Genomic DNA, 16,433 nt, shown 5'->3' on the forward strand with positions numbered 1-16,433 from the left:
TGTAAGGGACCACTCTTAGCAGCCTCTATTCGCAAACTGCTGCCCTCCGCTCCACGTGACTGAGCACTCGCTTCCCGTGCCGGGATGCTCCTCACCCAGCACCTCCCCCAAGACACCCTCACGGGACCCTCCTCCCCATCCCTCGCATCTACCTCCTATTCTTCCTTCCTCCTCCCGGTAAACATCCTTCCAAGGGCCCTCCTCACTCTCCCACGCGTGCGATCTCGCCTCCGACCCCAGGGCCCTACCCGCACCCCCGCGGGCCTCTGCCTAGCCCCCGACACCCCTCAGCGCACTCATCTGCCAGACTCCTCACGGCCTTCGCACCCCAGGCCGCTCACCCCACTCCTCTTCCCAGGCCTCCTGACACCCCCACACACCTCGGCCCTCACCTCTACCGCCAAGACCCCTCTAGAAACCCCTACACCCCAAGCCCGTCCCCCGCACCGCGTCTGCCCAAGAACCCCTCCCGCCCTCCACCTAGCGCTTCGGTCTCACCCCGCACCCTCTCCCCCCGGGGCTGGCGGGCAGCGCCGGCGGCGGCGGCGGCGGAGGCCGGTCCCCCGGCCGGGACACACCCACCCGCCCGCCCTCCCGCTTTCCCTCGTTCCCTCCCTCATTCCCTCCCTCTCTCCCGCCCGCCCTCGCTCCTCGCTTGCTCCTTCCCCCTCGCCCTCTCCCGCTTCCCGCGGCGCCCGGCCTCCCGCTCCGCCTCCCCTTGCGCGGCTCTCCCGGGCGCGGCTCCGGGGTTCATGGTGACGAGGCGGCGGCCGCTCCAGCCCAGAGGCGGCGGCGGCGGCGGCGGCGGGAGCGGGGGCGCGAGCCCGGGCCGCCTCTTACAGAGCGCGGGGCCGGGCGGCGGGCGCGCCCAGGCGGCGGCGGCGAGCGCCCCCCCGGCCCGCGGCCCCGCGCGCCCCCCGCGCCGCGCGCCCGTGCGCCTGGCTGCCGGGGGGCCGGGCCGGCGGGCGGCCGCCGCGCCGCGCACCCATGGACGGCCCGGCCATCATCACCCAGGTGACCAACCCCAAGGAGGACGAGGGCCGGGCCCCGGGCGCGGGCGAGAAAGGTAAGGAGGGGCGCAGGCCGGGGGCGTGGGCGCTCCGCGCGCGGCCGGAGTTAGCTGCCGGGCGCTGGCGCGGGCTGGGGGAGGGGTGCGTGGGTGCGGGGTGCGCAGCAGGGAGGCGAGCGGGCGGGAGGGTGAGTGTGCCCGCGCCGCTCGGGGCGCAGGAGGGGGCGTGCGCCTTTCCCCGCGTGGCGGCGATGTGGGGGTGACCCTGCGGGCCGAGAGTTTGTGTGTGCGCTCACGCCGACGGAGAAGTTGTGAGCCCGCGTGTGTTTCTGGCAGGTTGGAAGTGTGTGTGTCGTGTGTATGCAGTGGGCAGAGGTTGGAAGGCTATGTGTGCCCGTAACAGATAGGTTGTGAATGTATGTGTCTGTAGGATTCCGTGTGTGTGCACTTTTGTGTGTATACTTGCATGCTGTGGGTATGCACGGGCCAACTGAGAGATGGTAAAGGTGTGTGAGCACCGGTTTTCCTGACAGGCTGTGTGCGTGTGTACATTATGTAGAGGTTTGTGTGTACCTGACTAGGAGGTTGTAGAGTTGTGCGTGTGTGTGCTCGGGCATGAGCCCGAGCCTGCAGAGTTTGTATGTGTTCATTCCCTACAGAGTTTGTGTGTGAACATGTGTGTGCTTACAGCACTGAACTAGCAGGTTGAGTATGCTGTGCCCGTGGACTGGCAGGGTGTTATGTGTGTGTGTGCAGTTGTACCTAGGAAGACTGAGTGTGTGCTGTGCCAGACCATGAACCTGTGTGTGCGCCCAGCAGTGAGGCTGTGTGCTTGGGTATGTTTAGTTGGTTGCGCAAGTGGGATTGGGGGGAGCATTGCTGAGCTAGCCCCCTGCTTGACTCTGCTGTCTCAGTGGCACCTGTTGGGTGCATCTGCAGGGTTTGGTGGCCCTTTTAGGGCCCAGCTCTAACGGACCCTCGGAGGAGCCCTTGGGTGCCAGGTGTGTCCCTCCCGGGAGAGCTGGCACGGTGCTGAAGCACCTGCTTTGATTCCAGCACATTTTGGCCCCATCACCCACCCCTCATTGCTCTTTTCCTTTGTGTCCCTGCCCTTCTTGGAGACCTGTTGTCCCCCTCTCTCACGTGCCCTGGTTACTGTCCCTCTAGTAAGCTGGCCTGAGGTTTGGACAGTTTTGAAGGGCCAAGGAATCTGGCTTGTTTTGTTCCTGGTGACTAAATCTTCCTGCTGTGTGCCTGGCAAACACCTGCACCGAGGTCAGGAGCAGCCCACTGGGATGCTCCCCCCTCCCCTCTCCAAGCCTGGCCTTTGGCTTTGGCAGAGAGTCAGATTTCTTAACATGTGTTACTAACCTTGCTGTGCCAGTCGGGTGAGGTGTGCAGCTCTACTGAGGAGTGGCATGGGGGTGGGGGAAGCACTCCATTACCTCTCCCCAAGCAGGAATCCCTGGGCAAGCCCACGAGGAAAACGCCAGAACCCACCAGAGTCACCCTTCAGATTGGCGATTTGTCAATTCATTTGCACTTTCCATAGACCGTAAACACTGTGTGTCTGCAGACTTGTTTTCTTTTGTGTAAAATTAGAAATCAGACTCCCCCAGGGATTTTTCTGTGCCTTACAGAGGGGCTGAAAAACTGGAGGAGGCTGCTCCAGATGAATCTCCATGTCTCTTTGGGGCCCAAGTGGGCAGCGCCTTGCTTGGTCTGACCTTCCTGCTCCTGGGGCTGTCAGTTCCTGGGGCCCTGGCCTGCTGTCCCAGCACTGGGCATGTTCCCTCAGGGACAGTTTGCTTGGAGGCATCGAGGAGATTTGATGCCTCTGCTTCTCCTCCAGTCTGGATTGAGTGCTTTGTGTGATGCACAGCTCTTGTGAGGAGAGGTGTGGCAGAAAACAGGAAGATATTTGTCAGGACTTCAGCCTTGCTACTGTTCCCCACCTGATTGCAGGAGCAGGCGCCTCCCCAACTTTCTCTTTTCCTCTAGCTCCTAAACTTTTAAAAGTGGAGACAGTTATCCAAAATTCAAACCATGTACAAATATTCAAGGATGGTGCTTGTTCTATTCAACTTGTGTATGTTTCTTTTCATGACAATCTTGTATTATCTTTAACTGCTTATTTTGTTTGTTTTCTAGTATCAGATTGGTTGGTTGATAGCTGATTAGAGGAATTCCTTACCTGCCTCTCTGGGGTGGGGTCGGTGGCTTCTTGTAGTCAGTGCTTCTTGTTGAAGCATTAAAATCCTACCCAATTTAGTTTCTCACTTTAAAACAAAATAATTTGGGTTAACTATAGTGTGGCAGTAAACTGTAGAACATAGCTTTGGGATACTTTCCTCAGATTCCTAAACCACTAAACATGTTTAGCAATGTTTCCTGCTTAAGCATGTTGATATATTTAGACAGGCACAATGGATTTTGTATCACTCAAGTTTTAGGTGAACTCTTAATCGTTTTGGTTTTAATTATGCTACCTGAAATGTAAGATTTAGCGATAGGAAAGAAATTCTTGGTTTTAAAAGTTTACTTTTATTTTTTGTTCTTAAAATTGGATTAATGATGACTGCCTTTGGGTTTGATTTGGATTGAATGAGATGACCTGTGTTAGACTCTGCCCGGTTCACCGGTGTGTTGTATATACCTTTCGTTAGGTGGAGGTTTGCAGAGGAAGTCGTAAGCGTGGGCTGGGGCCCGGGTTGTTTGCCCAAGTTGAATGACTTTTTGACACTTTGCCACCTGGTACTGCAGCACTCAGAGATGATTGTCCCTGTCAGAGGTGTGGCCTGTCACCAAAGATTTATTTGGTAATCTTGTTTGACTTGACTGATGGTATAAAGATACAGAGGCAGTTTTCAGTGTGAGTTTAGCCCAGGCTGCTTTGCTATCTGGAAATTTACTCTTACAAATCAATAAGAAAAAGTCTAACAATATAGTAGAAAAGTGGTCAAGAGATATGAACAAGAAAAATTGTAGAAGAGGGAATTTGAATGTCCCCAAAATGAATGAAATGACGCTTTACTTCCTGTGAAATTTTTCTCCTCTGTCAGCTTGTTTAAACGTTTAAATGACTGACAACATTCAAAGTAAACAGAAGTTTTGGGAAAGGAATGCTGTTAGAAACCTTTGTGAGAGAATGAAGTGAGTACAGGCTTTTTAGAGAATATTTGAGTACTGAGTCTCTTAGAAACATATTTGGCTGCAAGTAATAGAAAGCCAGACTTACTCTGCAGCTTAACCTGACAGAGGTTTATTCTTGTCACATAGCAAGCAGTCTGGAGGTAATTGTCGATAGCTTTAGTTCAGCAACTCATTAGTATCACAGCTGACATCACTGTAATTCCCTTGACTTTCCTACGTGTTGTAATGTGGCTGCCACCCCTCCAAACACCATCGCCACCTTCAGGGAAGGAAAAAGGTCCAGCTGTTTTTAATTGGAAACCAAAAATATTGCTAGGGACCACCCGGCAAACTTTCAGTGGTGTTTAATCGGCCAGAACTGGGTCACATAGTCACTCCAACCTTTGTTTTGGAAGCAGGAAAGAAGATGATTGGGAATAGGTGGGAACAGGTGTAGTCTCAGCCAATCAACAATCTTGGTCATACCTGTAAAGCCAGGTCTACCTCTGGTTTCTGTCCTAGAGAAACAGCTTTGTATGTGCTCCAGGAAACACAAGGATTTTCACCAATGTCTACATTGCTTGCAATATAAAATATCAGAAACATCATAAGTGCCAAAGGATTAGACTGTAGTACATCAATACCACAAAAGAGTGTAAGGCACTTAGAAAGAATGAATTAAATTAGATCTAAGGATACTAACATGCACATTTCCAAGAGATTTTAAAGCAGAGTGGGGGTAAAGTAATTGAATAATATAAACAGTGTGATCCTGTCTGTATTTTAAAAAAATCAGACACACAGACATAAAACTGTACATATGTCTAGAGACACACAAAAAATAATCTGAAAAAATACTTCAAACAAACAACAGTGATTTTCCCTGGGGAAAAGACTGAGATGGAAAGTGAGGGAACTTTGCCTTTTTGTTTAAATATTAATGAAAATATCCTTGTGTTTTACAGATGAATTTTTTTAACAAAAGAAAAGAAATTTCCCATAGCTATTTGGAGGAAAATAAGTAATTTAAGGGAGTTGAATAATAATAAAACAAAAGCCCCTCAATTAATATGCAACACTAACAAGCACATATCAGTTCTTGCTGAATAATTATTCTGTAAGCTAATACATGTCTCTTGATGAGATTTCTGTAGGCAAGTTTGTTTTGGCAGATTTTTGGCCCAGGATACTAGGTATATTTCCTCCACATGTTTGCGACACTTAAGCTTAACTCAGAAACCTTTAACCTTTGGGCTGCTAACAAAATTACAGCAAGGAGAAGATTCTTGGAAGCAATAGTCATTTCAGATGCTGGAACAAATTTGAAGTAGATTCAGTTTAACTTTTTAATATTAAACTTTTTATTCAGAAATGACTCTTAAGTTTACATGCAGCCGTAAGCAGTCACACTGACCTCCCTACCTAGTTCCGCTAATGTTAGCATCTTGCCAAACCTTTGTACAAAATCATTGGCATGGTCAGGACACAGAAAAATTCCATCAGCTCAAAGATCCCTCATGGTGCTGTTTTCTAACTACACCTCGTTCTCTTCCATTCCCACTCCTTCTCAGCCTATTGGAAACCACTCGTCTGTTCTTCATTTCTGAAATTTTGTCATTTTAGGCATGTGTATACATGGAATCAAACAGTATGTGATCTTTTGGAGTTGACTTTTTTCATTCAGCATAATTCTCTGGATTTTCAGCCAGGTTGTTGCTTATATCAGTATTTTCTTCTTTTTTATTGCAGAATAGTATTCCATGACATGAATATACCACAGTCACTCTTTGAAGAACATCTGATCATTTCTGAATGGGGGCTATTACACATAAAACTGCTATAAACGTTAGTGGACAGGTTTTTGGGTAAAGAGAAGTCATCATTTCTCCAGGAAAAGTACCCAGGCATGCAATTGTTGGATCATATGGTAGTTGCATATTTGCTTTTTAAAGAAACTGCCAAACTGTTTTCCAGATTAAATGACCAGTTTATAATGTCACCAGCAATCCATGAAAGGTCTAATTTCTCCACATCCTCACCAGCATTCGATGTCACTTTTTTGTATTAATCATTCTGGTATGTGTGTAGTGGTATCTCATTGTGGTTTTAATTTGGATTTCTCTGATGGCTAATGATGTTGAACTTCTTTCCATGTGCTTTTTCCTTCTGTATATCTTCTTTGATGAGATGTTCCTTCTTGTCTTTGTTCATGTTCTAATTGGATATTTCTTTCACTGTTGAGTTTTGAGAATTCTTTTCATATTCTCGGTGTTAGTCCTTCATCAGTTATGTGGTTTGAAAATACTTCCTCCTTATCTGTAGCTTGTCTTTTCATCCTCTTTACACAGTCTTTTGCAGAACAAAAGTTTTTAATATATCAATTTTTCCTTGTATTGATTGTGCTTTTGAGGTCAAGTCTAAGAACTCTTTATCTCACACTAGACCTGAGTGTTTTGTCATGTGCCCTTCCCAAAAGTTTTGTAGTTTTATGTTTTACATTTAATACCATTATCTATTGTGATTTAGTTTTTATAAGGTGAAAGTGAAAGTGTTAGTTGCTCAGTTGTGTCTGACTTTTTTGACCACATAGACCGCAGCTTACCAGGCTCCTCTGTTTGTGGAATTCTCCAGGCAGGAATACTGGAGATCCCCCTTCTCCAGGGGATCTTCCCGACGCAGGGAACGAACCTGAGTCTCCTGCGTTGCAAGCAGATTCTTTATCATCTGAGCTGGCAGGGAGCCACAACTAGATTAAGTTTTTTGTCTCTGTCTAATCACTTTAGCCACATTTGTTGAAAAGGCTTTCCTTCCTCTTTTGAGTTTCTTTTGCATTTAAAATCAGTGTATCAGTCAAAAACCAGTGCATCATATTTGTGTAGGTCTCTGAGTTTTCTATTTTATTCCACTGATGTATGTGTCTGCCCTCTGCCTATACCACTGTCTTGGTTATTGTAGCTGTATATTAAGTCTTGAGAGAGAATGGCCTGATTCCTTCAGATTTTATCTTTTGTTTTAGCAGTTCTAGTTCCTTTCTGTATATATTCTGTATATACGTATATATTACAATAATCTTGTCTATATCTACAGAAAGCTTGCTGAGATTTGATAGGAATCAAATTAAACCTGTGTGTCAGTTTGGGGAGAATTAACATCTTCACTATATTGAATCTTCCAGTTCATGACCACGGTCTTTCCATTTATTGAGATATGGTATTCTTTGATTCTTTGATCAGGGTTGTGTAAGTTTTCAGCATACAAGTCCTATTAATGTTTTTATTAGATACATATCTAAGTGGTTATGTGTTTCTTTTTTTTTTTTTTTTTGAGTGATTTTAGTTGTTTCTAATTTTGGTATTCACATGGTCGGTACTAGTATATAGGAATGCAGTTGATTTTTGTATGTCTTTCTTATGTCGTCTAACTATACTGAACTCACTTATTAGTTATAAGAGACTTTGTCTACTTCTTGGGGCTTTTAAGATAGAAGCCTTTTAAGATGTCATCACATAAGAACATTTCTATTTCTTCCCTTCTGATTTGTATGCCTTTTATTTCTTTTTCCTTATTGTGTCGATGAAAACTTAGAGAAGTATGTTGAATAAGAGTTGTGAGAATGGACATCCTTACCCTGTTCCCATTTCAGTCTGTTACTGTTAAGTATATTGTTGGCTGTTTGTGTGTGTGGGTGTATGTCTTTATTAAAAGGTTGAGGAAGTTCTCCTGTATTCCAGTTTTTCTCAGAGTTTTTATCAGAGATGGATGTTGAATTTTGTCATATGTTTTTCCTATATCAATTGATATGATGATGTGAGTTTTCATCTTTGGTCTATTAATATGGTAGATTACACTGATGGATTTTAAAGTATTGAACCATCTTGTATGCCTAGAGTAAGCCTCATGATTTTGTGTGTAATTCTTTTTATGTATTAATGAATTCTGATTGCCACCATTTTGTTAAGGATTTTTGCATCTGTATTCATGAGTGATATTGGTCTATGCTTTTCATTTTGAGTATGGTCTTTATCTAATTTGGTGCCAGCTTTGTAAAGTAAATTGGAAAGTGTTCTCTTCTCTTTTCTGGAAGAGATTGTGTAACACTGGTGTTCATTCCCAGTGAAATCGTCTAGACCTGGAGATTTCTTTGGGGGGAATTTTTAAATGACAAATTCAGTTTCTCTAATAGTTATAGAGCTATTCAGATCATCTCTTTCACATGGGATAAGTTGTGTCATTTTTGTTTTTTGAGATTTGATCCATTTCATCAAAGTTGTCATATTTGTGTGTAGAGTTGTCCATAGTATTATTCCCTTATTACCTATTCGATGCTTGCAGGGTCTGAAGAGACAGCCCGTGTTTCTCACATCCCCACTTTCATTTGTAATATTGGTGATTTGTGTCTTCCATCTTATTTTTTGGTGAGACTTAATAGAGGTTTCTCAATTTCCTTGATCTTTAAAAAAAAAAAAGAGAGACCCATTTTGTATTTCACTGATTTTTCTCTACCACTTTTAATGTTTTCAACTCAACTGATATCTGCTCTGTTCTTTATTATTTTTCTTCCTTATGCTTGATTTGGGTTTATTTTGCTCTCTTTCTAGGTTCTTGGAAGGGAACTTAGATTATTGATTTGAGATGTTTCCTTTTCCTAACATATGCATATTGCGCCACACATTTTTCTCTTCGTATTATTTTTGCAGTAGCTCAGAAATTCTGATGTTATATTTTCATCTTCATTCAGCTCCATGCATTATTTTAGAGAAAACTTCTTTTTAAATTTAGTTATTTTGTTTAATGTTGTCTGTGCTGGGTCTTGGTTTCTGCAAGTGGGGGCTGCTCTCTCGTTGCGGTGCGCAGGCTTCTCATTGCGGCGTGCAGGCTTCAGGAGCTGCGGCCCCCCAGCTCTGGAGCACAGGCTCACTAGCTGTGATGCACAGGCTTGGTTGCCCCACAGCACGTGGGATCTTCCCGGACCAGGGGTTGAACTCATGTCCTCCACACTGGCAGGCTGATTCTTAACCACTCGACCACCAGGGAAGTCCTCAGTGTGTTTTGTTTTGCTTTTTTTTTTTTAATATAGACTTAATTTTTTAGGATAGTTCTAGGTTCACAGCAAAGCCGAGCGGAAAGTGTTCCCGTGAGCTGACCCGACGCGGCTTCAGCTCATTTGGGTAAATACTAAGGAGCACTGTTGCTGTACTATATGGTGAGAACGCTTTTTGTTTTGTAAGAAACTGTCAAACTGTCTTCCAAGCTGTCTGTATCATCTTTAGTGTCCAGAAGTTTAGTTATGATATGTCTCAACATGGATTCCTCAGGTTTATCCTATTGGGGATTTACTTAGCTTCTTGAATTTGTAAAGTTGTCTCTTAGAAAATCTGGGACGTTTTCAGCCTTTATTTTCTGAAGTACTTTTTTAGCCCTGCTCTTTTCTCTTCTTCTCCTAGGACTCTGATGACACAAATATGAGGTCCTATGTTATAGGCCAACAGGTTTATCAATACCAACTACTCTTAAAAAAAAAAAAAAAAACACTTTTCTGTCTGTTGATCCAGATTGGGTAATTTCTTTTGTTCTATCTCCAATTTCAGTGATTTGCTCCTAGTCCCCTCCATTCTGCTATTGAGCCTATCCACAAGATTTTTGTTTCAACTTTTGTTTCATCCTAGTGGCTCAGATGGTAAAGTGTATGCCTGCAATGCGGGAGACCTGAGTTCAATCCCTGGGTCAGGAAGATCCCCTGGAGAAGGAAGTGGGCACCCACTCCAGTATTCTTGCCTAGAAAATTCCATGGATGGAGGAGCCTGGTGGGCTACAGTCCATGGGGTCACAAAGAGTCGGACACGGCTGAGTGACTTCACTTTCTTTCTTTCACTTTTGTTTCATTTAAAATTTGCCATTCAGGATAAGAAAGCTGTGGTACATATACACAATGGAGTATTACTCAGCCATTAAAAAGAATACATTTGAATCAGTTCTAATGAGATGGATGAAACTGGAGCCAATTATACAGAGTGAAGTAAGCCAGAAAGAAAAACACCAATACAGTATACTAACACATATATATGGAATTTAGAAAGATGGTAATGATGACCCTGTATGCAAGACAGCAAAAGAGACACAGATGTGTAGAGCGGACTTTTGGACTCTGAGGGAGAGGGAGAGGGTGGGATGATTTGAGAGAATGGCATTAAAACATGTATACTATCATGTAAGAAACGAATCGCCAGTCTGTGTTCGATGCAGGATGCTTGGTGCTGGTGCACAGGGATGATCCGGAGGGATGATGTCGGGTGGGAGGTGGGAGGGGGGTTCATGTTTGGGAGCTCATATACACCCGTGGTGGATTCATGTCAATGTATGGCAAAACCAATACAGTATTGTAAAGTAAAATAAAGTAAAAATAAAATTTTTTTAAATAAATAAATAAATAAAATAAAATTTGCCATTCAGTTTTTTATGTCTTGTTTTTCTTTGCTAAGACTTGCTATGTCTTTGCTGAGGCTTTCTATTTCCATTTGTTTTCAGTATCTTCCTAATTGCTTTTACCATAGCTGCTTGAAAATTTTTGTCAGGTAATTGTAATAGTTTTCTTGGTATTGGCCTCGATTGCCTTTTTTTCGTTCAGTTTGAGATCTTCTGGCTCTAGGTGTAACAAGTAAATTGCAGTTGAAATCTGGACTTTTTCTTACCATGTTACGAGAGTCTGGGTCTTATTTAAAGCTTCAGTTTTAGTTGGTTTTCTCTGACACTGCTCCAGCAGAGAAGGGGAAACACTGCCCTGTTATTGCCAGGGACAGGTAGAAGTCCAGGATCTCCACTTGACCTCTCCTGACAAACTGATGGGCAGGGAAGGGAGTTTCAGCTCCCACATGATCTCTGCAGTGGGAGCAGGTGAGAACCCTGAATCTTCCTGTGCCACCTCTGACACCTGGGTAGGAATGGAAGTCCAGGCTCGCCACATGGTCTTCACCGGCACCGCTGGGACAGGGTGGGACCCGTTACCAGCAGTTAGGAATGAACGTCTCTTCTCCCTACATGGCTTTCTCAGCCACTGCCCCAGCAGGGTGGTGGGGTGCCTCCTTACAGCCTGGTCGGGGTGGAAATCTACATACCCTTTGGGTTTTGCTGACCTTGGTGGGGTTGGGGCCACAGTGTGTGCGTGTGTGGTGTTCTCTGCAGTAGAGCAGTTTTATTATCTGAAAGTTTCCTGTCTTGCCAGACTGTCCCTTTTCTGGTCCTTTGGTTACAAAGAATAGGCTCTGAAAGGAATTTTTTTTTTTTTTTTGTCAGCAGCTGTTGATTTTTGCCCATATGCAGCCCCTTCGGCTCTGAGTTTGGGTTTTATGATGCAAAAGAAAACCCAGGGGTCACCAGCCTTGGTTTAAGTTCTCAGCTCCCTCCTCCCTTGGTTTAAGTTCTTCCCTCCACCTTTCAGTCAGCTTGTGTTTGCTCTATAAACTGGGCTTTTAGTTGTACTAGTGGACAGATTAGGAAGAATTATGTTTACTCCATCTTCTTGGAAGTAGAAGTCCCCTGATTAATTTTTAGACCTATCCAAATTGTTTTAAGGAAGACTGGAATTGGAGAGTTGTCCCTTTAAATGTTTATTTCAGCAAAGTGCTAGTGACTGATGTAAAAGTCAAATTGGGTTAGTGCTTTGAGAATCTTGATTGTCCCTGAAAAAGAGAAATGATAATGAATTCAGTGTGAAATCAAGTCTAGATCAGTGGGGCTTCAGTGACAACTGTTGTTGAGCCAGCCTTCAAAGGATGCATTCTTAAGCTTTCGTCTTAACACCAGAATTTAGATCAGCATTCTCGAGTATCCTGAGTTAGATGTATTTTTGATCTAATATTCTGTTTGATTGGCAAGCAGGTTTAAACCTGTATCTTATCTTTTATTTTGTTTCTCAGTTGAGAAAGCATCCATTTAAGTAGATAGAAGTGTCTTCCTGGGGTAAGCACAATGGAGCTTATCTCTGGTTTTAGCACTGCTGGTTACTACTAGACAGAGCTCTCTGGCCAGTGTCTGTGCTGCCCTGGAGGTAGGTTTGGGGGCTTCCAAAATTTGGCTCAGACTGCACTTGACTGGAGTGGCCCACGTCATAGGGGAAGTCCATATGCAAGCGTAGGACTGGGTTTTCAGGAGGGACTACACAGCTTCAAGTTTAACTCTGAAGTATTTGTTTATTTTCAGTCCAGTTTTGTTGAGATGCAGTTGACATGTGACACTATTGAAGTTTAAGGTATACAGCATAGTGACTTGACAGGCATACGTATACCTATATAGTGTGAAAGGATTACTGCAGTAAGTTTGAATATCCATGACCTCATAGTTACCAGGTTTTTTTCTTATGACTACAATTTTTAGGATTCACTTTCTTGGCGACTTATAAATATACCACCCAGCATTCTGAACTCTAGTGAACGTGTTGCTCATTACATGCCTCTTGCTTGTTATCTTGTAATTGGAGCTTTGTACCTTATGACCACCTTCACCCAATTCCTTTGCCCCTCACCCTCTGCCAACCTCAAATCTGATCTCTTTTTCTGGGACTTTGGTTTTCTTTCAGAATCCACATATAAATGAGATCATAAAGTTTTTGTCTGTCTCTGACATTTCATTTACCATACTTGCCCCCAAGGTCCATCTATGTTGTTACAACTTATTTTTATGATAGAATAATATTCCTTTATATAATATATATGTGAATATATATGTGTGTGTGTGTATATATAAAGAGTCGTCTTTATCCATTCATCTGACAGTGGACACTTAGGTTATTTCCATGTCTTGACTATTATAAATAATGTTGTAATGAATGTGGGAGTACAGACACCTCTTTGGGATCGTGATTTTGCTTTCTTTGGATGTATACCCAAAGTGAAGCCAATGGCTTTTTCTCTTTCAGTGAAATTCAGTGACTTTTTCTCTTTCGGCAGTTGGGAAAGGGGAATACATGATAGGGCCAATGGGTTCATTAAATCCTTTCAGCCAGGAATTGGCAGAGGTCAAGAAACACTCTGGCCACAAAGAGTTCTAGATTTACATATACGTATATAATATGTTTTTTACTTGCTTTGGCAGTAATATATGATGCTAAGGTCACTAGTGTATAACTACTGGAAAAGGGAAATGTCAGGATTCTCTTGGGAAATGTTGAGGTATAATATTTCCCTTGGAACTTATTTCCAGATTTTAAATCATGATTTATCATGTATTTGAAGTTCAGTATTTTTTAATAACCCAGATTTCTTTTCAAAAATCTACTTTCATTCAATAGTGTCTTTTCCTTTACTCTTTTAACGTTTATTTTCCTATTTTTAAAATGAGAATGTATAGTCAATGCTTTATTTAAAGTTAACTTAGGCAAATGTTTGCATTTATGACTTTGAAGTAACACATAATGGAGCAAAGGCTTAGGAACCTTGCAGCGCTGGGTTAGGATGTGGACGTTTTTGTATTTGGGGTCAGCACGGAAACACTGGTGGCACAGCTCTCTGAAACCAGGGCCTGCTAAACAGTGGTCTTTATGGATGCTGAGGGTGGTGTGACCACCGAAGTAATCACTCATTTTGATTCTGAGTTAAAACCTGCTTCAAGTTAAAAACTGAAAGATTTCTTTGTAATTGTAACTTGTATTAAGGCTGCTGCTGCTGCTGCTGCTGCTAAGTCACTTCAGTCGTGTCCGACTCTGTGTGACCCCATAGACGGCAGCCCACCACGCTCCCCCGTCCCTGAGATTCTCCAGGCAAGAACACTGGAGTGGGCTGTATTAAGGCTACTTGCCCAAAATGTTTTAAAATCCTGGTACTCAAAGTGCTTTAAAAAGTGAAGAGAAATGGCTTAGTGTGTGATGGCTGGTAACTGTCCTTACCTTTCATAATTAGTGTTTAACCTAAGCTTTCAGTGTTTCAGGGTATCTGGAAGAACAAACCACACTCCTTTGTCAACACAACTTGAATAAGTGTCGCCTTTCGGTGTCAGAGTGAAGTCAGTGTTCCGGTAAACATGCACCCTGTAGTCAGAGTTCTGTAGATGTCTCCCTCTGCGTCCTGTCCAGGAGCCAGCTTCCATGCTCAGCATACCACAAATCTGTTCTGAGTATTTGACTCAGTCATGTCCAGGTCAGAAACCAATGACTTCAATTCCACAGACCTCCATCAGAGCCGTATTTTCTTACCCCTTTTTTGAGGAAACAGTTCAACAGATTTAATTTTTGCTTTGGTTAGAACAAACACATTTCATGTTAGTCATCCACCAGGCATATACAGTTGGAGGAGCTGAAACTGTCAAGGGTGTGAGCACTTGGTGAGCATGAATTTTTCTGTCCCACAGGATACTCTGTTTCACTGCACAGGCTTGACTTCTTGAAGTTTTTAAAGTTTTTTAATTTTTTAAATAAGGTAAACTTATATAATAAAAATCATTCTTTTGATGTAACCCAACGATGGTTTTCAAAGAAGGCAATGGCAAGCCACTCCAGTACTCTTGCCTGGAAAATCCCATGGACAGAGGACCCTGGTAGGCTGCAGTCCATGGGGTCGTGAAGAGTCGGACACGACTGAGCGACTTCACTTTCACTTTTCACTGTGGTACATTGGAGAAGGAAATGGCAACCCACTCCAGTGCTCTTGCCTGGAGAATCCCGGGGACAGGGGAGGCTGGGCGACTGCCGTCTATGGGGTCACACAGAGTCGGACACTGAAGTGACTTAGCAGCAGCAGCAGCAACAATGCTTTTGAACTGTGGTGTTGGAGAAGACTCTTGAGAGTCCCTTGGACTGCAAGGAGATTCAACCAGTCCATTCTGAAGGAGATCAGCCCTGGGATTTCTTTGGAAGGAATGATGCTAAAGCTGAAACTCCAGTACTTTGGCCACCTCATGCGAAGAGTTGACTCATTGGGAAAAGACTCTGATGCTGGGAGGGATTGGGGGCAGGAGGAGAAGGGGACGACAGAGGATGAGATGGCTGGATATCATCACTGGCTCGATGGATGTGAGTCTGAGTGAACTCTGGGAGTTGGTGATGGACAGGGAGGCCAGGTGTGCTGCGATCCATGGGGTCGCAGAGTCGGACACGACTGAGCAACTGAACTGAATTGAACTGAAAGTTAGAAAGCTTCCTACGTGGCTCAGTGATAAAGAATCCACCGTCAATGCAGGAAATGAAGTTCAATCCTTGGGTCAGGAAGATCCCCTGGAGAAGGGAATGGCTACCCACTCCAGTATCCTTACATGGGAAGTCACATGGACAGAGAAGCCTGGTGGGCTTACAGTCCATGAGGTTGCAAAAGAGCTTGACTCGAAGAGCTACTTAGCAATAACGACAAAGATTAGAAAGTTCTGTAAGCTTTGACAAACTCATGCAGCTATGTAACCACCTCCGTAATCAAGATAGAGAACATTTCCATGATTGACAAAGTAACCCCTGTGCCCCTTAGCCATTACCTGCCTTCCACACTCAGCCCAGAACAGCTCTCTCTTCTCTCCTCTTCCTTCCATTTTCTGAAACTTCATCTAAACAGAATCATGCAGTCTGGAGCCTTTGGCGTTTGGTTTCTTTCACTTAGCAAAATGCTTTTGAAGTTCCTCCAGGTGGTTTCCTATATCAGTTGTTTGCTGGTATTTCTTGCTGAATAGTATTTGATTGTATGCGTGTGCCAGTTTGAAAGTGTATGTTTAACTTTATTGTTAAAAAAACCTGCCAAGCAGTTCTCCAGAGCAGCGATGCTATTTTGCATCTCCACCGATCGTGTCTGTCTCTTCTGGTGGCGCTGTATCCTTCTCAGCGCCTGCTTAGCATTGTCAGTTTTTAAATTTTAGCCATTCTGACAGACAGCTAGTGGTATTTTGTTGGGGTTTTAATTTCTAGTCCCTTAACAACTGATAATGCTGGTATTCTTTTTATGTGCCATTCAGATATGTGCCATTCACATTTTGGCAAGGTGTCTGTTCGTACTGTTACCAATTTTAAAAAACAGTAGATTATTTGATTTCTTATTATTGAGTTTGAAAGCTATTTTTGGTATATTCTGGATACAAGTACTTCGTTGAATATGTGTTTTGCAAATATTTTATCCTAGTCTGTGATGTGTCTTTTCATCCTCTAAGCAATGTCTTTGACTTCCCAAATTTTTTGTGGTCAAACACACTTTACATTAAATTTACTGTCTTACAATTTACTTAATAATTGTATATTCTAAAGCATATACAATTCAGTGATAATAACTACATTCGTGTTGTTGTGAATGTATCACCACCATCCGTCTTCAGAACTCTTTTCACCTTG

General features: G+C 43.6%; 1 protein-coding gene across 1 annotated transcript in view; it reads left to right on the forward strand.

Annotated features, from left to right (window-relative positions):
- Nucleotides 1-847: 847 nt before the first annotated feature.
- The window catches only part of CTDSPL (CTD small phosphatase like), a 124,483-nt gene continuing 108,897 nt past the window's right edge, over nt 848-16,433 (forward strand). Inside the window, exon 1 of the mRNA XM_012100320.3 lies at nt 848-1,066. Coding sequence (XP_011955710.2) covers nt 988-1,066 — 79 coding nt within the window. The 5' untranslated portion in view covers nt 848-987. The remainder of the gene's footprint in view (nt 1,067-16,433) is intronic.

The sequence above is a fragment of the Ovis aries genome, chromosome 19, assembly GCF_016772045.2.
Source record: "Ovis aries strain OAR_USU_Benz2616 breed Rambouillet chromosome 19, ARS-UI_Ramb_v3.0, whole genome shotgun sequence".
Classification (NCBI taxonomy): Eukaryota; Metazoa; Chordata; class Mammalia; order Artiodactyla; family Bovidae; genus Ovis; species Ovis aries.